The sequence below is a fragment of the Pogoniulus pusillus genome, chromosome 3, assembly GCF_015220805.1.
Source record: "Pogoniulus pusillus isolate bPogPus1 chromosome 3, bPogPus1.pri, whole genome shotgun sequence".
Lineage (NCBI taxonomy): Eukaryota > Metazoa > Chordata > Aves > Piciformes > Lybiidae > Pogoniulus > Pogoniulus pusillus.
In genome coordinates this window covers 28,885,595-28,910,390 of record NC_087266.1, presented here as the reverse complement: position 1 = coordinate 28,910,390, position 24,796 = coordinate 28,885,595, and the positions used below count along the sequence as shown (strand labels likewise).

Sequence of the window (24,796 nt, the reverse complement as noted above, 5' to 3'; positions counted from 1 at the left end):
ATTAATTGCTGAAAACAAACAAAAAAAAGGTGAAAAATTCATCATAAATAATACATTTAGCATAAAAATGGATACTTAGTTTAATAAATAAATCTGCTCTTCTGAATCTAGTTTGTTTAGAATGAAACATCATTAAAAGCATTGATACATTTTACCAACTAGATGTCCAAAGTTTTACAGAAGCAACCGGTAAGGTTAGAATTGAACTTACTTATAAAAGAGGTTTCTCCCAGGTAACCTCGCCGTTTGAGAACAACATCAAGATATTTGGAGTCTTCGTTTACTAAATAATACTCTTTCTCTAAGGAGATCCATGCCCAGTTTAGGCGAAAATGTTGATTCTTCAGCTTATTACCTCCTGCAAAACAAAATAATAAAGGGTTTTTTTTTTGGTTTGGATTTTTTTTTTTTTTTTTTTGTTAAATTCCACTTTGTTTTTTTGAGGTAAATGTAACTTGCATCCTGGGTAAGATGTGTATCTTATCTGGATATTACAATGCAAAGCTTTTAAAAATTTAAAACTAAATAACAGGTAAAGAACTCAACAATGTAACATTCAGTACACATAGAAGAAAATTTTAGCTTAAGTGCATACAAATTGGTCACATTAATACCACATTTTCTTCTTTTTCAAGGGAAAAAAAAGGGAATTAGAACATATTTGGGATTACTTTTTCAGATATTACAAAATGTATGGATCATTTAAGTTTCTGCAGAACCATATAGTTATTTCAAACATCACACAGAAGTTCCTTGATATAATCAGACTACCAGAAGTACTGGAAAACTTTAGTATCTTGGGAGACTGGAGATGATGCCTATCATCTTCAAGATCGCATTTACCCCAGCAGCCTGATTCTAAAACTCAGTATTTTGCTCACCAAGTCTAACAATTTCTGGTTTTATTGCATCACCACTGTGTGATTTTTAGGAAGAGCTTTCACATATTCCTAAGAAATATTTTCAACAAGATTAAGTATTCCTGATACAAGCCACAGCTTATAGCTATGCTGATGCCCTCCTAAACTTACATGCTTGTACTGTTGGGTGAAGTATGATTGTGTCGCCCAGGAAAATTTAGAGAGCTATAAATGCTTACTGGAATTCTCTTAAACTATTTCACAATGACCTATCTTCAAGATATGATGAATTCCTCAGATAAATAAGCTGCTGAGATGTGGTTTGAGAATCGATTTTCAGTAGACCAAAATATATGCTCACAGGGTTCCTTTCCAAGGTCTCTACTGCAGCAGTAGCACAATAGCTTTCCTAAAGTATCACTGAGCATGAATGTTTTTTGTGCACACAAACCACTGGTAACTGACAGCACAGAACAGCAAGCTTTAGGCTCAGCTAGGAAATCTGAACAGTTAACATGGACCAAGTTAGCCCCTCTGGCTGGCTGGCGTTGAGGATTTTGTTCTTAAGACGAAAAGTGTTTATTCTCACAGTAACCAAAGAACCTTCACAGTTTGCAAAGAAAAATGTCCATACATTTGTTAAAAGAAATAGGCCCCCTTTCTGAAGCCAAGGCAATGCAGGAATACAGGAAGCACCCTTGAAAGTTTTGGAGAGGACAATATGGAAGTCATTTAACTCCAGCTGCAAAATTCTAAGCAACAGCCTAAAATCTGAGCATCTCTCAGCCTAATATGTTGCTCTCAGCAGAAATTAAGCTGTTGTGTCTACAGTGAATGGGTTTTGTACAACTATAAATCAAGAGGAAATGTTTTTTGAAATGTCAGATTTCACGGAGTTTTACTTAATCTAAAAAAAAGCAATCCATAAGCAATGAATGCAAACAGATAGTACCCGAAAGTTCAGGTGAAAATGCTACATTTTTTTTGTCAGCTGGAAAGATAATAGCTGAAAAGAGCTAGCATGCATTTCACAGATTATAAACCAAGTATTTATACAATAGACTGAATTTATTAGCACACTCCTCATACAATACAGCATATCATTATTTCTATAGTTAAATAATCTTTCATAGCAAAAAGGTATTTCTTGTCAGTCAAGGGTTTCTAGATGTCACAGGTAAGAGGGCATGTCAAATCAAGTTCTGTAGTATATCATCTTCTCAGATGGATGTGTTATTACTCAGGAAAATAAAATAACCTGGTCGACTCACTGAACACAGATGCCCACTAAGCAACTACTTATGCTGGCTTTTGTGAACGGCTGTAGTCTGAGTTCCTTCCCACAAGGTGCTGCTACAGAACAACGTTTGCTCAGGTACTGGCTGAAGCATGCAAGGAATTCTCTTTAGCAGTTAACGCTTCTGTACACAAGCCAGTGAATTTTAAAATAATTCCTCTGAACAACAGAGAAACATATTCAAGAATTTCAGGTCACTCATGGCTTAACTACTGAAGGAAGAGTCAAATGGAGATTGGCTATTCCCTTCCAGTTTCTTCCATTCTACTCCTTGAAAAAAGACACTCCTTCCATATGCTTCCATTCTGCTTCAAAGATAAGCCTTTACAGCTCTTTAATGACTTGTCTACTAGAAAAAAAAAAAGCAAAAGCAAAACCAACAACTATACTAGTGTAATCTCACACAAAGGCAACAGAACTGTGTAAACAAACATAGGGGAATGGTCACTGGAGTATCGTGCTGCTTGCCCTGCAAACATTCAACACTGGAAATTGCTGAAGCATATCAAGTTAGAAAGTTAATGAGAAGTTGAAAGCCAGCAAAGAAAAAAAAAATAAACAGGCATTAATAAAGTGTCAAGATTGTTTTAATCCTATTAATAGTATTTTAATAAACACCCCTATATTCTCTTAAGGTAAAATTAAACAGACAAACAATTATTATTTGTAGGGGGCTTCCAGCAAGCCTACAGGTCTACAGACCCATTTCTGCCCTGAAATACACATTGTTCACATTTTTTAATGTGCCATACTAAACCCATCAGAGTTAGCTTTAAAATTTTAAGAAAATGGTATAGATTTTAGGTCTGCCTTTCTTCACTCTCTGCTTTCTGTGTTCAGATGAAATATTTTCTAAATTATATAAGTCATTTCAGGGTCCAGTGTCTTCAAAGAAAAAAAACCAATCTTCTTCTTGTAGGTGTTAATATTGTTATAATCACTGGTTTTATCATTACAGACCTCTGACACAATAGAGAAAGAAGCATACAAAACATCTTATCCAACTTCAAGTATTTTCTTCTGTGCTAGACATCCTAAACTTTATTTATAGCCAAATCTAGGAAAGAGGCATGTTGTAAGGCTATGACTTATTTTAGGGTAGAGTGAAGCACCACACAAATATATGATCTGAAAAGAATTCTAATAATATAGCTTTCAGAAATTACAAAATATCAGAAATAAAATTACACATGCCATCTTAATTTGATCTCTTATTTTACTATTTACCCTACAATCATATTTCTATGGGCGAATGAATTTTGCATTGCACACTAGCACTTCCCCTGGGGACGGTCAAGCATTCAGCTGCTAGGCAAACAATTAAGACACCACAGCACAATGACAGGTTTGGTTTTGTTCCTTTCCAAAGGAAGAGCTTGCAATACAAATACAAATACATCAGGAGTTCAAAGAAGGAAGCCATTACTAGGTTCCTTTCAAAACTAAACAAAAGGAAGGAGACCTGTGTTACAATGAAGTAAATCTAAACTAACTTTGCTTATCTTGTAATGAGATGTGGCTGGCAAGATGTTGTTATAGTGATGCATGAAAACTCCTTTCTTGAATTTTGTCGAAGAACAGAGTGCAGCAGTGCTAAATCAGAAGATGCTAGACATGATGCGTTTACAAGAAATGAGATGGCAGCAGTTGTGAAACAGAAATTTTGTTAGCTGCTGAAGCTAAGGATCTAGAGTAAGGTGGGTGACAAAGTGACTTCATAATTTGACTTCATGACTGACACTGCTGGGGACAACATCCTCTGAAAAGATTTGTCTAAATATCACAAGTCAAAGATGGATGTCACCTAGAATTGGTCTCTACCAGAGTCCTGTCAGTAAACTGGTCACCTGTCATAAAAGAGTAATATATTATTTTTTAATAGCTCATCAAATCAGAAATTTCTAGAAAGATCAAGTCATCCAGAAATTCCAGTTTCAGTTACTCAACATGAAAAAGAAGAGGAGGTAGAAGAGGACTTGGTCAATAAACCATTTAAAGGGAAAATATTAGAAGAATATTCACTTTTAAGCATTGTGCTCTCTAACCATGTTGCTCAGGTATCTTAAAAAATATGTAAGACCTCCACCAGAAATGCAGAACTTTTTATCATGGTGCAAAGAGTTCAGAGAAGGAATCAGTTCCAGTACTCACCAGAGATCACTGAGCAGTGTAAAGACAGTATAAAATGTATTTCTGTCACTAAGTCATGTCACTTGAGCACCAGTGACCTGAAGGCCATTCTGTAAAAAATGTCTGATTGTAGCTTTGCTGTCCCAAGGAGCTGACCCAGAACCCTAATTAATAAATGAAAGTAGGCAACTACACCAGAGTTCACTGACACAATAGAAATAGCTTTATCTTGATACAGATACTGGTTTGCCTGTATAGTGTCCACGGCATAACCACACAAAGATAGCCACACCTGTATATACCATAGCCACACAGACTCATTGTGTTCACAAGTTATGTCTACACAAACACAGCTGTCTCTTACCTGGAGAGCTATTCAGTGCTACATATCTATTGTGTGTTTTTTTAATGGCGGAAAAAAAAACAACCTATACATTCTTCAAGGGCAAAGAACATGTATCAAGCACAAGAAAGACAGATGAAAAAAAGAGAATCCACCAAATGAAGCACTAAGAAACAAGTTTCTCTAATTTTTTTACTATTAGTCTTTCTCCTTTCTCTTCATATTTTGCTTCCTAAGCAGACTTCAAAAGGACATAAGGAGAACTAGAGCAACAGTGAAATGTTAATGGACTACCTTTAGTTCTGGAATCATTGTACAGCAAAGTTAAAAACAGTGCCAGAAATTTTTAAAAAATCACATCTCCTCCCTCTTCCTCCACTATTCCCAGGTTCCGCCATTGCTTGCTGATTTGTCTGCGTGTCTGTGTGTGCTAGTTTGAAGCTAGCCAGAATGTTTTGGTGAGAAGAACTAAGTCATAGGCTGTGGAAGGAAAACAATGGTGATGTCTATTCCCCTCAGAGTCTTGTTGAGGAGTTTGGGAAGGAGAAATGAAAACATTAGATAACACTCTCGCCATTTTTCTCTCACTCTTGCTTGGGCTGCTGGCTGAGCAACATCTTACTCCCTAACCTCACCTTCCATTTGGCCTAACCCACTTTGCTTCTTAACCTCTTGGCTGAACCTCTATTCTTCCTTAGGACTGGGGTAAGGTTGAGAGGGGCGGGGGGAAGGTGAGGGTTGGTTGAGAGCCTCTCCTCGGGACTCAGGTTTCTGGGAGGGGAGTTGTGTTTCTGTATTACTTTTACCTTGTATATTTCTATATATAACTGTATATACTGTAAATATCTGCTTGTATATTGTGCTAGCTGTAAATAGCTTCATTTATATTCCCAAACTCCTTAGCACAACTCCGAGAGAAGTAGACATCACCATTGTTTTCCTTTCACAGCCTGTGATCTAGTTCTTCTCACCAAAACATTCTAGCTAGCTTCAAACTAGCACACTGCAAGAGCTGCAGTCTTTTTGCATTGGTTCAAAACATTTGACCCTACATTCAGACAGGGTTACTGAAGTCTGCACTACTTTATCCTTCTTATTATTGATCACCTCGTTGCAACAGGTATGTGAAGGTATCTAAAAAAGGAAATCTACTCCTGTATTTGAATTCAATCTGCAGAGAAAACACAGAGGAAGAGGAAGGAATCATTCATTTTCAGATATGTTACATCTTCTGATTATCCCTTCTTTGTGTCAAGCCACCTTAATATATACCAGGATAAAGTTATTCAACAGTTTTATTAGCAGTAAAATCTGATGTAAAATATAGAAAATTTAGATCCCAACATCAAGATTTCTCATTTAGTCATTAAGTTCCCTGTTAGCCTTAGCACTGCCCAAGTTTTCTAATTTCCACTTTTTTTTTTTTTTTGCTAGTTAGTCTTTGTGTTTTATATAAACATGTTTTTGGCCAGGCTAGAGGAGAAACATCCAATCATGTGATTCTGGTAATCAGAATAAATACAGAAAAGATATTGTAGGTTTAGCTCAAGACAGTTTCAACTACTGATTTGCCATACTGTGTCACAGTCCCGGAACATTCTAGCTACAGGTTAAAAAGGCAAAGGTCTCAAGTAAATGTTTTGTTTGAGCAACTATTAAAAAAAATAAAAAAGACTCTATAATAGAGTCTTTATTCTGTGCATTGGGGCAGGACATCATTGGACTAGACACTTTTAAAGTTCCCTTACAGCCCAAACTATTCTGTAATTCCACATATACTATTCCTTCTGCTATGACAATCAGAAAAGGCATATTCTGTAAGACTGCCTAAATTCATGTAGAAAACCTATATATTTGTAGAACTGAAATGTTTAAGTAAACCCAGCATGCAAAATGTACCATTAGAATATTTGAATTTACTTAATGAACTAATCTAACAATTTTATTCAATCAGAGAGCATTTAGAAGTCTTTTTCAAATATACTATAATGCACTCGAGTCCCCAATAACTTGCTGAACTCTGCACCCTTCTGCATTCTGTCTGCCACTGTAACTCAATATATCTGCAGAACAACCAAACCCAACCCCCTAAACTAGCCCTTAGTGATTAGGGACTAAAACAATGCTTTCTCTGACTTCTCATGAGAAAACACACACTTCCCAGCATTATGGACTTGGCTTGCCTGGTGTGTAATTGCTGGTATCCAATGAACTGCAGACAGTTTCCGTCTTTCAGTAGTTTCTGTAACTCTTCTTTGCTTCTGCTTTATGTCTACCCCCATGAAACAAGCTGGAATGGCTGCACTTGCCAGGGCTCAGACTAAGCAAATGCTTAAAATCACGTAGCAGACAAAAATATCTGAATAATACTGTATAGTTGCTTTGTTACAAAAAGGGAAGGGGAAGTGAGAGAAGACACATGAATGTAAAGGCTAGCTAGGGCATATTAAATTTTGATCCTAGTCAAATTCAGCTAAGCATAACTAAGCATGTCTCCAAGCACAGACTGGACATGCTGGGTTAATTTAAGGAATTCCCAAATTAAGTCTATGAACTATTCTTCTGCAGGAAATTAACCAGATTTTCATTTATGGATGTCCTGGGGTACCCCAAATTCCTTTCTTCTCCCCCCTCCACCTCACAGGTGTGAATGGGAGAAGAAGGCGCTAAAACTGCTTTCCCCCCACGCTGCCCTGTGGGCTTGGCGGGGGAACAGCAAAAGGCACCACTCCACACATGAGCTGACCCATGTGGAAGCCCATGCTGGAGTTGGGCTGGTGGTTGGCTGGTTTTTTGTGCCCAGTGTGAAATGGTAAATGGACACTTTGTCTAGAAAAGGATAAACAGAGCAAGGGAGAATGGGAAAAGGTTCCTGCCTTGAGAGTTTCTGTCTTGAGAGTTCCCCATCTTGAAAGAGCTCCTGATAGAGTGCCTGACTGGACAGGCTCCTGCTGTGACTGGACTGTCCCCACTTTTGGACGGCTCCTACCCTTTTGCATGGCTTTCAGTTTTACCCCGTCCCTGCTTTTGGATGGTTCTCCCCACTTTTGCACCCTTCCTTGCAAACCCGCAGGCTTGGCAAGCCCTGAGGTCCTTTGAGAGAGAGCCAGCAGTAGCTGGTGTTGTGGAGGGCCTGTAGGCCCAAATAGGCTTATTCATGCCTTGCCCTGCCTGGACATGCTTTTCTGCCCATAACCAGAGGTAAACATATAATGAGTACAAAGGGGCACAATAGGCCTGGTGCCATAAAGTCTGGCCTGCCCAGGACCCCTGATTGTGCAATGTGGTTGTGTAAGCCCCCACATGCCGAGCTTGTGCCTGCCTAGCGTAACGCCCATGTGATTCTCATATTTGGAAGGTCCAGGCCTGTGCCTTCTCCCTATTATGGTAAGGTTTGGCTAACTGCCAACCTGATTGGTCATTCCAGTGGCCAAGGGGCCATTAATCTCAACCCATATTTAATAAATGGGTGTACACAGGTAAACAAAGAGCTCAGGCTCCCCCGGCTTTGCTCGCTCGCTCTCATTATTATGCTTGAGCCTGCCTGTATGTATGGAGCTCAGTCTCCTGTGCAGCCATGCTCACTATTGCATGCCTGCTGCCTGGTAAGCTCCACTGCCACCAAGTTACCAGGAAGCGGACCCTGGATTGTCTGCACACGATCGGCCTCTGTAACCAGAGTGAGACCGTACTCCTTCTGCACTTGAGGTCCTGCCTAAGAACCCCTGGACAGAGCATCCAGGAGAAGCCAGGAGACAAGGGCAGAGATTGCATCTGTCACCAGGAGAATAAGGTCAGAGACTGTTTTTTCCCCTGAAGCCAGGAAGATTCCATCCTCAAAGTCCATGGGCAAAGAGTCCCCTAAAATTTGGACGCTGGCATAGGCTGGGACACAGCCCCGGAGGGTGATTATTAATTAATCAGAATTTGTGAGTAAATGCTTTTATGCCTCTCTAATTTCTATTGTCTCCTGCCATAGAGCAGAAAGAGCTTCAGCCCACCTTGCTGAGCAAGCAGCATATTGACCCCAAGCAGCATTAAGCTGTGGGGAAACTCCTCTCTCTGTTTATTAGTTTGAATGTACACTAGCTGTTGACAAGTTACTGATATATTCCTATAACGTCTTCATAACCATGTAGATCCATATTAATATTAAAATTCAGTTTTTGGGGGTGGCAAGAGTTCAGAATATTGAAGTTAATAAATTATATATTTTTGTAGAACACTATCTTGCACCAATTAATTTCTCCCCTCTGCCACAATTGGCGAAGGTGGCAGAATACCCCTCTGCGACACCTGGACTGGCCACTCTCAGACTATATCAGCAGTCAACTTCCTGGCTGCCTCCCAGACTGAGGGACACCAGCAGTTTTGGCTCTCCCCTGCTTCTGTGAAGGCAGCATCATTCCACGATCATCCCACTTGTGGAAGAAGTGCTCAAGATATTTCTGAGTTTGGCGGCTCTGCCACTCGCCTTGGGATTCTGCCACGTGGACATACACATATTGCCTGCAGTGTCAGAAGGCTGCTCCCACAGAGGAATCCAGTAAGAGATCATTGCCGAATGCCTACCTCACCTCCGTGACTAAGACCTGCTGTTCCCTTAATCTTCTGCTCAGCCTGATTGATAGTGGGGTAAAGCTGTGTTAATGCTTAGCCTTTTGCATTTCCAGACTTCCTAAATATCTAAATTTGTCTATAACATCCTTTTTGAAGGAATTCCCAATTGAACAGAATCTGTAAATAAACTAAACTATTTTTTGTATATAGTTTGGGGGCAAGATTCCATGAAAATAAAATATTTCTCTTTTTATAATTCCTGACTCAGCCACATTAATTCCCTGCCTCCACAACAATGGAAACTGTGGGAGCAAACATGCACTTGTTCTTCAGCCACTGCAATTCAGTTTAATATCAATTCATTTCAGTTTAAATCAGTTCAGTACAAATTAGTTCACCCAGAGCCAGGACACCAAGAGGCTGTGAGCTTTCAAAGAAAAGAGCGAAGCAGACAAAGGGAAACAGAGTTTGAATAATCATAATTTAAAAAAAAATGCTGGAGGGCTTTTGTGTGTTTGAAAGCCTTTATAGATAGAAGGTGGTCAGCTGTGCTGAATGCATCCAACTTTGGCCACTGTTTGAGGTCAAGCAGTCACCAACAGGCTGGTGTTTGGAAGAGAGACCTCTAAGAAATTCCTAAGTAACAGGCATATGCAAGAATTGGTATTATAATGAATTTATGAGATGACAGATAATGAAGCAGAAGAAAGGATACATTTTATTGTGGCACTGTTTCTAAGGTGCTGAACAGGGAAGATAAAAGTTGAAGATATTGCAAGCCCTGAACTGTAATATGGTAAACTTTTAATTTCAAGCACTTAAAAAGCAATCTTTAGAGTATTTAAAAATTACATCAACAAAAAAATCTATTCAATTTAGAAAAATGACTCTGTTATTATAAAGTTATTTCCAAACTGTCATTAAATTAAATAGCACTTTAAGTAGCCAAACTAACTTTGCATCAAAAAATAATTTAACCTTAATTGTGAGTAGTGTTAGAGAAACCAAAAATACTACTCAAGCTGTCAGTGCTATCATTAAACAATGTCCCTATTACCTAAAGCAGAATACCTTTTTTTCCTAAAGATCCACACCCGGCACCTCCCTCTGAAGGAAAAAAAAAACCTTACCACCTGCATTAGTAAGGCTTCATGCATGCATGGCCTGCAGCAGTAAGTAAATTTATTATATCTTTAGCAACACATTCTTAAAATGAACTTAATAGTCTTCAGGTCTCTGCTTACTAACGTGCTTTGTGGCTCCAGACAACTTCTCCTGAGAAACTACGCTCCAGCTGAATTGAATCAAGGTTCATTTCCTTGTCTCACAGAATAATGGGTTTAGCTCCACTAGCTTCCTACTGTCTCATATGGGACTTTCTTCTGGTTTCTGATTTTAAAACAGTGCTACACACATATTAGCCTGTAGAAAAAATACTGTCTCTTAAAGGCTAATCAAAGTGTCAAATTTGAGGGTCATGTAGTACTTTCAGCATCAGTCTTGAACCTAATGAATAATAACAGAAAAGTACACTTCAACCTCACTAACAAAAGACATTCCAAGAGATATGAACCAGGAAACAAGATAATCAAAACATTATCTTGTTTAATATTGTTCTACTTTAATAAATTCTTTTATTCTGGGAAAAGAATGGGACATCAATGTGCCCTTCCAGCCCCAAGCTCCAATGGCATCCATCAGGTCTAGGGAGGTTGTCCTTCACCTCTACTATGTCCTGGTGAGACCACACCTGAAATATTGTGTCCAGTTTTGGGCTCCCCAATTCAGGAAAGAGTCCAACAGAGAGGTATAAGGATGACTGTCAGACTGGAACATCTGTCCTATGAAGAGAAGAGTGAGAGAACTGCGACTGTTTTAGTCTTGAGAATAGAAGGTTGAGAGGTGATCTTATCAAAGTCTACAAATATCTGAGTGTTGAGTGTCAAGACAATAATGCTAGTCTCTTTTCAGTGATGCCCAGGAATAGGACAAAGAACCACAGGTACAAGCTGGAACACAGGAGGTTCCACCTCAGCATGAGGAGACACGTGATGGAGCACTGGAGCAAGCTGCCCAGAGAAGTTGTGGAGTCACCTTCTCTGGACAAACTTTTCAAAACCTGCCTGAATGTTTTCCTGCCTGCCCTAGGTGATCCTGCTTTGACAAGAGGGCTGGACTCAACGATTTCTGGAAGTCCCTTCCAACTTCTAATGTTCTGTAATTCTGTGATATTTTAATTTAGAATCTGCTACTGCAATCTCCATATGTGTCTAATAATTTAAAGCTCCCAACACCACGCTTATGACCAGGGCATCCAACTGGCTGTCACCTGAAACTGATGCCTCTACTTTTTCATAATTAATTTGAAATGCATTTGTGTCAAATTGGCATATTTCCCTTGAGGAAGCAGTTGAACTTTTCAATTCTAGGTGTTTAATGCTGGTTTTGCAGAGAATTCTCTTCCATTTCAGTTGACAATTCAGAATCATAAAACTCAAATTTTACAAGAAGGATTAAAGAATCCATTGTTTGCAAAACTTTAAACAAAATGGAACAGTGTTTCCATTTTATCAACTGGACATGCTGCAACTCCCTGATCACTGATAGGAAAACTATTCTTTTAACTCCATGTCAAAGTCATTGAACAATTTTTCTTTATTAAGAATTCTCTCCATAGAATTGAATTTTGGTTCTTTTTTTGTTCTGGCAATGCAACAAATAAAATGCCTGACTGGCTGGAGGAGAACAAATGTCAGGCAGCTTCATTTAACATTTACTTTTAATTCATTTCAGGGTAATTGTACCAGGTAATCTTGAAGACTTTTAATGTTATTTGACCAAAAAAACTTTGAGTCTTTTTAAGCTATGCCAAGCCTCTAACCTTCTGCGGGTGATTCAGTCCTGCTCAGGAAAAGCAGAATGAAAAACCGAAAACATACAAAATTGTTGATAGAGACAAGGACAAACTTTGCCTTAAGACAAGTCTTGGAAAGAGGTACTCAAATACTTTATCTCTGCTGAGGAAAGAAATATTTTTTTAAATGTCACAAAGAGTTTTTAGTGTTAGTTGAGGCCTCTCCTATGGACCACAACCATGTATTCCTAATACAGAAATTATATTATATTATACTCTGATATCTTACCTCAGATTCCTACGTTGCAGTCACAATGCATATTGCAAGATTAAAGCAATCAATACATATGGAGATGTCAAAAATTCCTTATGTGATTCAAGTCAAGATGTCAGAAGTCTAATTAAATATCAAAATTAAGTACACAAAAGTACTTCTGAAATAAAGAATATAAACTCTGGAATAATACAACCACTGCACATTTCCCAAGAGAGAAGTTCAGCAGACATAATGCAGAGGCACAGAGGACAAAAGTGACCATGAAATTATGACAACTTAATCTAGATAGTACACTGCTTCTAATAGATTATTTCTATCTCACTGCTTCTCTCTGCAGATGCAGATAATCTTCACTTACGCTTTGAGATAAGTAGTTATAAAAAATGAAAACTGTCACTAGAAAAATTGCATCTTTAGATTTTATGATTTTAGCGCACAATAGATATTAACAAATCATTTATTTATTCTCAGTTCACATTTTACTCACTTGAAAAGAGATTACTATTTTAGATATAATTCCCTGTCTTAATGTATCACAGTATCACCAAGGTTGGAAGAGACCTCATAGATCATCAAGTCCAACCTGTTACCACAGAGCTCAAGGCTAGACCATGTGCTAGCAGAATTCTGCAATGTCTTGATAAGTGAAGGGTGTATTTACATAAAAATCTCTTTCTCCAATAGGTTTAGGAATATTCTTTTCAAAAATTACACCTTGACCTTCGAGTACCAAGGTATGTTTACTGGAATGCCAAGTTGAACCTTATTTGGCATTACTCAGGTTTCTGAAATATCCTTGATCAGATTTCCATGACCATTCTCCCACATGTATTCAGAAATTAAAATCCTTCAACTTTTTCTCAAAGGGTCAATGATTTTGTCACGACAATCAAGCCCAGCTCCCACCAAATCTGCTGGTTATCACATATAGGCAGATGAAGGTCATGGTATCAGTGATTTCAATTTTACATTTTTTGCCTTGACAGGTTGTACAGAAATGTGTGGAGGTGCAATCACAGCAGTTTTAACATGCCAGCTAGCACAAACGTTTCTCTGTTTTAAAGGTGTTTCCCAACCTTTCTTGAAAGGGAGCTGCATAGCACTCGCCTGTCAGGACATGACCTCAGCCTCCCACTTGTCGCCTGCTGCATCTGATAACATCGCTGACACACAAACCAGAGCAGTTTCTCGAGCTGTGGCACAATTACAGCGGTTTGGGAAGTCTCTGGGAAACCTTCTTTTGCTTCAGCCTGAAGTAATCTGAATGATGTTGATGTCAGTGCTGAGTGTCATCACCTACCTCCTCCTTTTGGCTGCGGGTGTTAAAGTTGTTATTTGTAATTTGTTTACTTACTTTTCTTTCCCCCACTAAATTTGACACTGCCCTTGCTACCTGTTAGGATCCCTTCTTCTTGTAGGATGTAGCAACATCCTGGACACTGAGGTCCATAGGTTTGGAAATGTCATTCCAGGAATGCCAGAGAACCCTCAGGGACACACAAGGCCATGAAGAACAGTGGTGATGGGAGAATAGGGCAGAAGTGATAAGATGACAATGCTCACCAGTTGCTCAGTGAGATTAAAAGGACATCTCAGATCAAATCAACCTTCCTGCTAGGTAAATATAGATGACTACTTAAATATTTCTGGCTACTTAAAGTACTTTGTGAAAACCTCACTGCTTAGGAAGATGACCTCTCCCCTGGCTGTCTTTTGAGGGTACATCTTTCACTTACTGTAATTATAGAGGAAAATTAGAGACTTAGGTAGCAGGATTGATTCATGAGATGCATCAGAGTTAGATGCACAAACTGCACTGGCTGCATGCTTTTCTTCTGCTCTACAGGACTGAACAGGTGTGGATGTCAATGGATTTAACAATAGAAGATGGGATGGCAGAAATACTAATTTTCACACAGATAACTGTGCAATATATAAAATACCAGTAAGTGCTGGGCTGCTGTTTAACATCTCTGGAAAGATGTACATTTAAAGCAGTCAGGCTGCTCTTCCTCTTCAAAACAATCTATGCAATATAAATGGACACATACTAAGGAAAAATGTCAGTGAATCCTTATCTGTTTAGAGACAGTTGAAAAGTTATGTGAGACATTATAAAGTTTCAATTACTTTAACATTTGCACATGTAACTGAGTCATACAAATGCCTCAACCTTGCTAAATCAGATCCTCAACTTCCTACCTGTTAAAGGCTTCCCTGTGGTAAAGAAATTTTGCTACTTTGTTACTGATCAGGCCAATCTTTCTACTCACGAGGGTAGAGTCAAGCCTTAGGCTTTACAAAGAGGCATCTACTATGTTATCTATTTAAGAAAGTCATTTGTCTGTCCATGTCTCATTCTCCTGCCTTTTCAAAGAGGAGAGAATATTACTAATCTTGTTTATGAAGTCCAGTGGATAAAAAAATGTATTAAATCTCAATAGATAAAACCATGCCTTTATTTTTAAACTGCAATTCTGTCACTCACTCTGCTCCAGCTAGCAAGTGCTTATCAGCTCAGGTCACTGAAAAGAGTAGCTTCACCTATTCTTCTATAACCATATATCTTTTAAATATTCCAGTTATTGTTTAGGTATCTTTCATATACAGAGAAAGTGGAATACAGTAGTAGAGTAACCTTAATGTCTCTCATCTTACTTCTAAGGTTTTCTAGTCCAAATTCACTCAGCCTTCTCTAGCAAGTTTAACACCAGAAATGATCTGGGATCTCTCTGCTGTTTGATTCTGTAGGAAAGCCAGCTAAAAGGCATCTTCCAAATTGCTGCTTCCTGTCCCCTGTTGTGACAGAAAGCCTTACTGCTATTCCACATCAGAAAGTCATTAATCTTCTTACTTTTCTCTCCATCTCCTGTGGTGGAGCCCTTCAAAATTTGATGACTAAAACTGCGAGATGTCCTCTGGACTTTAGAGTCCAGTCTTTTCTAAGCACTTTGATTTAAACATTACAAGAGAACATATTCTGACCTTGAAAAGTATTTGTCCAAACATATTTCTAATCCTTTGGATGTGACTGATCTCATGGTAGTAAATTCACAAATGTTATAGATTCCTTAGCTGCTGAAATAGGAAATATATCTCTGTTCCTCACCCCTTCACATACTAAGTAGATCCTTGGAAGGTTAGTGAGCTCAGTACACTCTTAACCACGGGAAAGCATTTCTTTTCACTTTCTAGCTAATAGGCAACTTTTCAAGATAAGTGTGATAAAAGTCCTTATGTTGAAGAACATGAGAGGAGACAGTGAAATAGAGCTTGAGACTGTACTGTCTCAAAAACTTCTTTGTCAATGCAGGCGTGATTCCTTCTGTGCTTATATTTAAGATGCCTATATTGTAGTCTCCTTGTTCTTTTACAGGCAGATATTTCAAACTACAATCCCCAAGATATCTTAATGTGCCTTGGCACACGAACATGGGAATAAGACATAATACATAATACATATGTCCAGATAGAGCCATGCAAACAAGCTCCATATGAGCTGGTACGTCTCAGTGCCACGAGACTCAGCCATTCTAGATCAAAGCCTTATCAGTTTGATGCTCTGCTTAGACTACTCAGCATTACTGACTGCTGATCCCAAAACAGTTAAGCTCTGTCCTGAGTTATTCAGTTAGGGATCACATTACTCTGAAGGCAGAAAAAGTTTATTTTCAGCAAGTGGGAAATAAACGAGTGTAGAATCACAGAATGGTTTAGGTTGGAAGTGACCTCAAAGATCATCTAGTTCCAACCCCCTGCCATAGGCAAGGACACCTCCCACTAGAAAAGGTCACTCAAGACCTCATCCAACCTGGTCTTGAACACCTCCAGGGAGGAGGCATCCACAACCTCCCTGGACAATCTGTTCCAGTGTATCACCACCCTCACTGTAAAGAATCCTTTCCTAACATCTAGTTGGAATCTCCCCTCTTTCAGTTTAAACTCATTACTCCTTGTCGTGTCATTACAAGACCTTCTAAATAGTCCCTCCCCATCTTTCCTGTAGGCCCCTTTCAGACACTGAAAGGCTACTATAAGATCTCCTTGAAGCCTTCTCCTCTCCAGGATGAAAAGCCTCAACTCTTGTAGCCTGTCCTCATAAGACAGATGCTGCAGCCTTCTGATCATCTTTGTGGCATCCTTTGGACTCGCTCTAACAGTTCCATGTCCCTCTTGTGTTGGGGGTTCCAGAACTGTACACAGTACTCCAAGTGGGGTCCGATGAGAGAAGAGTAAAGAGGGAGAATCACCTCCCTTGCCATGCCAGCAAGGTGCAAGACTTGCCCTTGCTGAATTTCATTAAATTTCTTCCTGCCCAGCCCTCCAGCCTGTCCAAATCTGAATGGCAGCAGAGCCTTCTGGTGTGACAGCCACTCCACCCCGTTTGGTGTCATCAGCAAACTTGCTGATGGTGCACTCTGTGACCTCATCCAGGTCATCGATGAATATATTGAACAGAACTGATGACAGTACTGACCCCTGCAGGACCCCACTAGTTACAGGCCTCCAACTCTTTTGTGTACATACTGTACCATACATACTATTTTAATGCTTATTTGCCTCAGAACTTATTAAAATCTCACATATTTGACTGTCAGACTGACTGTAATTTTTGCTTTCCTTCATAACTCTCTGTGTTGATCTGATAGAATTATCTGGATTTGAGTTAAAATGCATCTTCTTCCATAGCTTTCAAGAGACCATTTTTTCAGAGCAGTAAATCACAAAAAAAGTGACACAAGAAAAGAGTTTTAGGAGTGAAAAGAAAACCATTTGAAAGAACAGAGTAAGTTCAAAGAATAACACTTATTAAAATAGTGGTTTCCTGTATCACTTTTGGTAGGAGTAACTAATAAATTTTTGCCAGATCTAAATTTCTACTTAGCGACAAATCAAGTTTGATGATAAAAAAATGCCACTTGACTTAATTTCCAAGAAAACCCATCAGAAAATTTAAAAAAAAAAAAATCCTCATATTAATACGAATAGTGCAAACCCACTGGGAATTCATCATACAAATTCCAGTCTGCTCTCTTCAATCTAATATTTTGGATAAGATTTATTTTGTGTGTTTGGCACACAAGTGAATCCTTATAATCACCTATGAAGTTGGCAGCAACCAAGTATCCTATGGAAAAATTTGTAAAAAAAAATTTACAAAAAGAATCATAATGTAGTATGATGGAAAGAAATAAGTCTTACATGATAGTTAGATAAAAGGAAACATACTTCAGCAATGTTTTGAACACTGTATCATTATCATAATTTAAAAGATTGTCAGGGATTATAATTGAACATGCTGCATTTATTCATGCCATGCTGCAGTCAACCCAGCTTCAAAAATGAAAATGCCAACTGAAGCAAAGTATTATGGTCCTTGAAGTTCAGAGGCTTTGTGATTTGGCTGCTGGCATGGCAGTGGAACAAGTGGAAGTCAGGTAGCTACTGGTTCTGGTTTTCTGTTTTTTTGCAGTTTTCTTTTTATCCTGTGTATTTCACTGTGCTTTTTCTGCAGACAGGCTGAGCTAAGGTAATCATGCATTGTATTATTAGAAGAATTAGACTACTAGCTAAGGTAATTACACATTGTGCTTACAATATTTCATGTTATATTGAACTCTTATCTCTTTATCTCAGCCCTGAATTGTGTGTGTTACTCTTCCCATCAATTTTGTGTTGGGGGATCAGGCAGGTTAGCCATTGTGCTAAATCATAACAAGTATGTACACACATCCAAATTATTTCTCAAAAGAAAATTAATAAACAAATTGAAAACAAAATGTTATTTGTTTTCCAAAACTGTGTAAGAGCCCTGAAATAAAACCCAAATAATAGTGTATGTTTAAGTAAGCATTATACGTATCAAATAAAAAAAAGATCAAAGAGCATAATATTGAAAGTATTACATTGCTCAGTTTTATTCATCCAAATATCAGTAAACTTTTTTACCATCTCCCCACACAGAACAAGGCTCTTTCAGTGTGAAATTTGAAGTCTGGGTAGCAGGTGTTACATGTTAACTGAATACTGATTTCAAAGTGGCAAAATGATCAGCTTCTGACAATGGGAAAATTGCTCTGCATGCTTTTATATCTCTTAGGACCTACCCCCAAGCAATTCAATATCCTCTCTCCACCGTAAAGACACAATATGAGTAAAAGGCAGTGGGAGGCATACTGTCAGGGGATTTGCTTGAGTATTCTTCCCCTTGCTGTAGAGTTTGATCTAAGAAATGTTAAGGAAGTTTACATGTAAGTTAATACAGAAAAAAAGTTTTGATGTTTAGCAGTCAAGAATCCTTCTACTCAGCACTAGTGAGTACTGTGTTCAGTTCCGATACCCTCACTATGAGAAGGCATAGAGAGAATTCAGGGCAGGTCAAAAAAACTAAGTGAAGGGCCTTACAAAGAGCATCTGAGGGAACTGGGGGTGTTTAGTCTGGAGAAAAGGAGGCTGAAGAAAGACCCTATTGCTCTCTACAAATACCAAAAAGGAGGTTGGAGCCAGGTAGATGTTGGTCTCTTTGTCTTGGTAACAAGTTACAGGATGAGAGGAAATGGCTTCAAGCTGCACCAGGGAGGGTTCAGATTAAATGTTAGAAGAAACTACTTCAATGAAAGAGATAAAAAAGTGGAATGGGATGGGTTGAATTCTCATCCCTGGCGTTGTTTAAAAGATGCAGAAGTGTGGTGCACCAGATTTGGTACTTAGATAATGGTTAGATTTGATCTTAAAATTCTTTTCCAAATCAAACAATTCTATGATTCCATGACAGGAAGTGTATAGTATCTGGGACAGTAAGAGAATAGTATGCAAACATTTTCAATATCTCCCAGTGAAATCTCAATGATGTGCCAAAGAAACAACTTACAGTACTTACAGCTCTTTCAGAGACATACTCAACAAGGTATACATTTCTTGACTGCAGTAAGAATAATATTTAGATGCTTTAACCTTTGTGAGAGTATTCACAGGAGATGAAAAATTCTAAACATTTATGTTTTAGAGAATATAGTTTCTACAATTCCCTCCATTCCTAGAGTTTCAGAGCAATATTTCAAAAAGCAAGAGTGAACTCAGGTTCATGGTTTGCTGTGGTTTCAATCTGCCCAACAGGCACTGTCAAGCCTAGTTGTCAGCAAACAACACAGTATGAAAAATTAATGTTAACACCAATACATTAAGGATGACTTGTTTGGAACACAAAGAATATTATTAATGCTGAAGAATTTTACACTTGATATGAACAAAAGACTGACACTTTTTTTTTTTTTTTTGACCATGCAGAGTTACTTTTTTTCATGTATGTTTTGGGAAGAATCTGGATTTCTTTCCAATAGCTATGTATCCTGTATTTTTAAGAAGCCATTAGCATTCCACTTGATGAACTTAAGGCAGCTTTCTTTGTGCATTGTTAGATTTATAAAGAAAATCAAGATGCACTGCTTTCTTGGAATACACTTTAAGAACTCACAGATGTGGGACATAAATACATTCCTAAACTACAAGTCTTTTTTCTCTCTTTTTCTATATCTTCTCTCTGTATATATCTTTAAGAGATATATGTATCTGGCAGGGGAATTGGACTAGATGATCTCCAGAGGTCTTTTCCAACCTTTACCATTCTGCAAGTCTCCATAGATACACACACACACACATGCAAAGACTTACATAGGAATGAATGCACAAGGCCTGAATGCTCAGTTAAACTCTTTGCTGAGTACACTGCATTCACACTGTATTCAAAATCAGACTCATTCTGCAGTTCAGCTGAAGCAAATGGAAGGAAGACCTGGTTTATATTTGTTGTGCTGCTCTGCCATCACAGAAGTACATGTCCAAATATCTATACCAGATGCTCACCTTTGAGGTGTATCAGCAACAGAAATGTAAACAAATATGTTCATAGAACCACACTCCCAAATATTTATAATTTTTTAAATGTTCACATTATGCATTGGGATATATTTTTCATCTCACAGAAAATACAAGTCTTTATTCAGAGCTAGAAGAACATATAGAACAGGCAGGATTAATTCTCTTTGGCTGTCTGAAATAATTCAATAAGATGGGTGATAATAATTCTATTTTAGATAATAATAATAATTAATAATAATGCACTGCAGACCTCTGGAGTCACATTTAACATATTAGTGGTTCCTTTCTATCTGCCTCCAACTTCAATCTCTACAGGGAGTGATTCTAAGAGGGATTTCTCATGAATCTTACCCCAGACCACAGCAGACTCCCACAGCACACATGAGAAATCAGTTCATACAATTTCCAAGACACACAATTAAAACTTCCCATACTGACAGTACATCAAGACCAAGCACCCTGCTCTTAGATGAAAAATGTATACTGCTCCCTTCCCAACACAGTAGTGTAAGGCAGTCTCTCCTACCTTCAATAACACACTTTAAGTTGGTATAACACACTGGGTTGTCATTTCACATGACTCGGACTTTCACCTGGAGAATGTCAAGGCACTGGGGGGGACACCACCAAGCCCCTCCTGATTCCACACAGCTTGACTCATGAAAAACACCCCAGTAAGTAAAGAGATAAAGGGGGGTGTTGTTCTCAAAAAAGAAAAAAAAAACAACAATCCAAGCAGAAAACTCTTTTTGGTGTCTATAACATTCCTCTATCTATTCTCTCTACTGAACGTATTACTCATACAACCTTCTCATATCTCACAGTATCACACAGTATTATCAGGATTGGAAGAGACCTCACAGATCATCAAGTCCAACCCTTTAACACAGAGCTCAAGGCTAGACCATAGCACCAAGTGCCACGTCCAGCCTTGCCTTGAAGTGCCCCAGGGACGGCGACTCCACCACCTCCCTGGGCAGCCCATTCCAGTAGCCAATGACTCTCTCAGTGAAGAACTTTCTCCTCACCTCGAGCCTAAATCTCCCCTGGCGCAGCCTGAGGCTGTGTCCTCTCGTTCTGGTGCTGGCCACCTGAGAGAAGAGAGCAACCTCCTCCTGGCCACAACCACCCCTCAGGTAGTTGTAGACAGCAATAAGGTCACCCCTGAGCCTCCTCTTCTCCAGGCTAAACAATCCCAGCTCCCTCAGCCTCTCCTCATAGGGCTGTGCTCAAGGCCTCTCACCAGCCTCGTCGCCCTTCTCTGGACATGCTCAAGCATCTCAATGTCCCTCTTAAACTGGGGGGCCCAGAACTGAACACAGTACTCAAGGTGTGGTCTAACCAGTGCACAGTACAGGGGCAGAATGACCTCCCTGCTCCTGCTGACAACACCATTCCTGATGCAGGCCAGGATGCCACTGGCTCTCTTGGCCACCTGGGCACACTGCTGGCTCAGGTTCAGGTGGGTATCAATCAGCACCCCCAGATCCCTCTCTGTCTGGCTGCTCTCCAGCCACTCCGACCCCAGCCTGTATCTCTGCATGAGGTTGTTGTGGCCAAAGTGCAGCACCCAGCACTTCGAGCTATTGAATGCCATCCCATTGGACTCTGCCCATCTGTCCAGGCGGTCAAGGTCCCACTGCAGAGACCTTCTGCCCTCCAACCCAGCCACATCTGCCCCCAGCTTAGTGTCATCTGCAAACTTGCTGATGACTGACTCCATGCCCTCATCCAAGTCATCTGTGAAGATGTTAAAGAGGATGGGGCCCAGCACTGATCCCTGAGGGACACCACTAGTGACTGGCCGCCAGCTGGATGTGGCACCATTCACCACCAATCTCTGGGCTTGGCCATCCAGCCAGTTCCTAACCCAGCACAGAGTGTTGCCATTCAAGCCATGGGCTGACAGCTTAGCCAGCAGTTTGCTGTGGGGGACAGTGTCAAAGGCCTTGCTGAAGTCCAGATAGACCACATCCACAGGCCTCCCCACATCCACCAAGCGGCTCACCTGATCATAGAAGGAGATCAGGTTGGAGAGGCAGGATCTGCCCTTCCTAAACCCATGCTGGCTGGACCTGAGCCCTTTGCCATCCCTCAGGTGCGCTCTTATCACCCTCAAGATAACCTGCTCCATCAGTTTCCCTGGCACTGAGGTCAGGCTGACGGGTCTGTAGTTCCCAGGTTCCTCCACCAGACCCTTCTTGTGGATGGGGACCACGTTGGCCAGTTTCCAGTCTCCTGGGACCTCTCCGGTGAGCCAGGACTGCTGGAAAATGATGGAGAGTGGCTTGGCTAGCTCAGATGCCAGCTCTCTCAGCACCCTGGGATGGATCCCATCTGGTCCCATGGACTTGTGGGTGTCCAGGTGGCTCAGCAGGTCCTGAACTAATTCTTCATGAATTTCCAGGGGAACACACCGCTCCCCGACCCCATCACCCAGTTCAAGAGGCCACTTGCCTTGAACTCCTCCCTTCTTACTCTTGAAAACTGAGGCAAAGAAGGCATTCAGGACCTCAGCCTTTTCTTCGTCATCAGTTACAGTGTTCCCTTCCTGGTCCAGTAAGGAGTGGAGGCTCTTCTTGCCCTTCCTTTTAGCATTGATAAATTTATAAAAGTGCTTTTTGTTATCTTTCACGGAAGTGGCCAGCCTAAGTTCTAGCTGGGCCTTAGCCTCTCTAATTTTTCTCCTGCATAATCTGGCTACCTCCTTAAACACTTCAGGAGAAGCCTTCCCCTCCTTCCAAAGGTGATACAGCCTCTTTTTTTCCCCCAATTCCTTCAGGAGCTGTTTGTTCATCCAGACTGGTCACCTTCCCCGACAGCTCATCTTTCGGCACATGGGAACTGCCAGCTCCTGTGCCTTCAAAAGCTCCTGTTTAAAGTAGGTCCAACCATCCTGGACCCCCTTGTTCTTAAGGACTGCTGCCCAGGGGACTTTGGAAATAAGTTTCTTAAGCAAATTAAAGTTTGCCCTCTGAAAGTCAAAGGTGTGGGTTTTGTTGTAGTGCCTCCCTACCTCCCTGCATATTGAAAACTCCACTATCTCATGATCACTACAGCCCAGGCAGCCTCCCACTGTCACATATCCTACCAGCCATTCTCTGTTGGATGCAGCAGGCCAAGCTGGGCTTGACCCCTAGTAGGCTCACTTAACAGCTGGGTCATGAAGCTGTCCTCCATCTCATCAGAGAAGGCTTTGCTAAGTAATTATACTTAGCTCATAGCTCTAACCATAGGCCAGATCTTTGACATTTACAAATGATCCAGGCTGTAGACCTATTCTAGTAGCCACAGTTATTTTTACTGTTCTTGCCAGCCACAGATGGAAGATTTCTCCCAGATTCTCTCCAGGTCTCTCTATGTAGAGAGTCATTACTGCACTGAATTACACCCATGCTACATTAGACAGGGTTTTTTTAAAAACATTTACTGGGATTTATTTCACCCAACCTTGGGCACTGTAGATGTCTGCATCCTAAAATAGTTATCCTAAGCATCCACTATAGCCAGTGAAAGTCTAGTAGTCAGTGGATTAGGATTGTGTTGTCTAAAGATAGGTATTCAGGGCCATTTGAGATCCTTTAAGGTATCTGAGACATCTGCAGAAGGCTGTCAAATGCAACACAGGATGAACAGGAAACCTATGGCCCTCCAGGACTGTGGTTGGACAGAGGTCAGACAGGTTGGGTTGAGTCTCTCACACTGCACTCAGTCCTGTGCTGAGCGAATTGAACCCTGCCTATGGTATCTCGAGAGCTATTCATCTTATTCTACAGAAGACATTTGCATCAGCTGAACAATTTTATAATTCCTGACTGCACCATCTAGATTGTCATGAACTAGAATGGGACCTTAGACGATGAGACACATTCAGAAACACACATTTATACATCTAACTTTGTATGTCTTCAACCTAGCACAAACTCCCACATGTAACAGTTGTTTTTTTCTATTTTTCCCAGGGTGAGGAGTATGAAAAACAAATCTCATGTTACATGGCAGCTGATTCTACTGCTAAAAGAGAGACCTTGCACGCCCTACCTCTTGACACTATATCTTTGAGACGAATACGTGGATAAGTGCCTGCATCAAACAGGCAGCCTGAAGCAATATACAAACTGGGTAGGACCATAACATGTCATGTGAAGGAGGTAGTATGCATTTTGCAATGTTAGTCTCTGAATCATAGAATGGAGCATGGAATGCTCTGGGTCATCCTCTAAAGAGTCATCCCTCTAAAAGGACATCCTCAACTAGATCAGGCTGCTCAGAGCCCTTTTGAGCCTCACCCTGAACATCTCCAGGGATGGAGCCTCAACTATCTCCCTGGGCAACTCGTTCCAGTGTTCCAACACCCTCATGGTAATAATGTTTCTAACATCCAATCTAAATCTACTCTTGTCTAGTTTGAAAGTATTTGTAAGCTTTTGTAAACAGCCTCTCTCCATCCTTCTCGTAGGCCCCCTTGAGGTACTGGAAAGTTACTATTAGGTCTCACCAAAGCCTTCTCTTCTCCAGGCTGAACATCCCCAGATCCCTCAGCCTGTCTTTGTAGGAGAGGTGTTCCAATCCCCTGATCATTTTTGTGGCCTTCCTC

General features: G+C 40.1%; 1 protein-coding gene across 1 annotated transcript in view; it reads right to left on the bottom strand.

The window, feature by feature from the left end:
• Positions 1 to 24,796, bottom strand: part of FREM2 (FRAS1 related extracellular matrix 2) — a 145,747-nt gene that overhangs the window by 64,792 nt on the left and 56,159 nt on the right. The window contains exon 3 of the mRNA XM_064173422.1: positions 212 to 358. Within this exon, the coding sequence (XP_064029492.1) occupies positions 212 to 358 (147 nt within the window). The remainder of the gene's footprint in view (positions 1 to 211; positions 359 to 24,796) is intronic.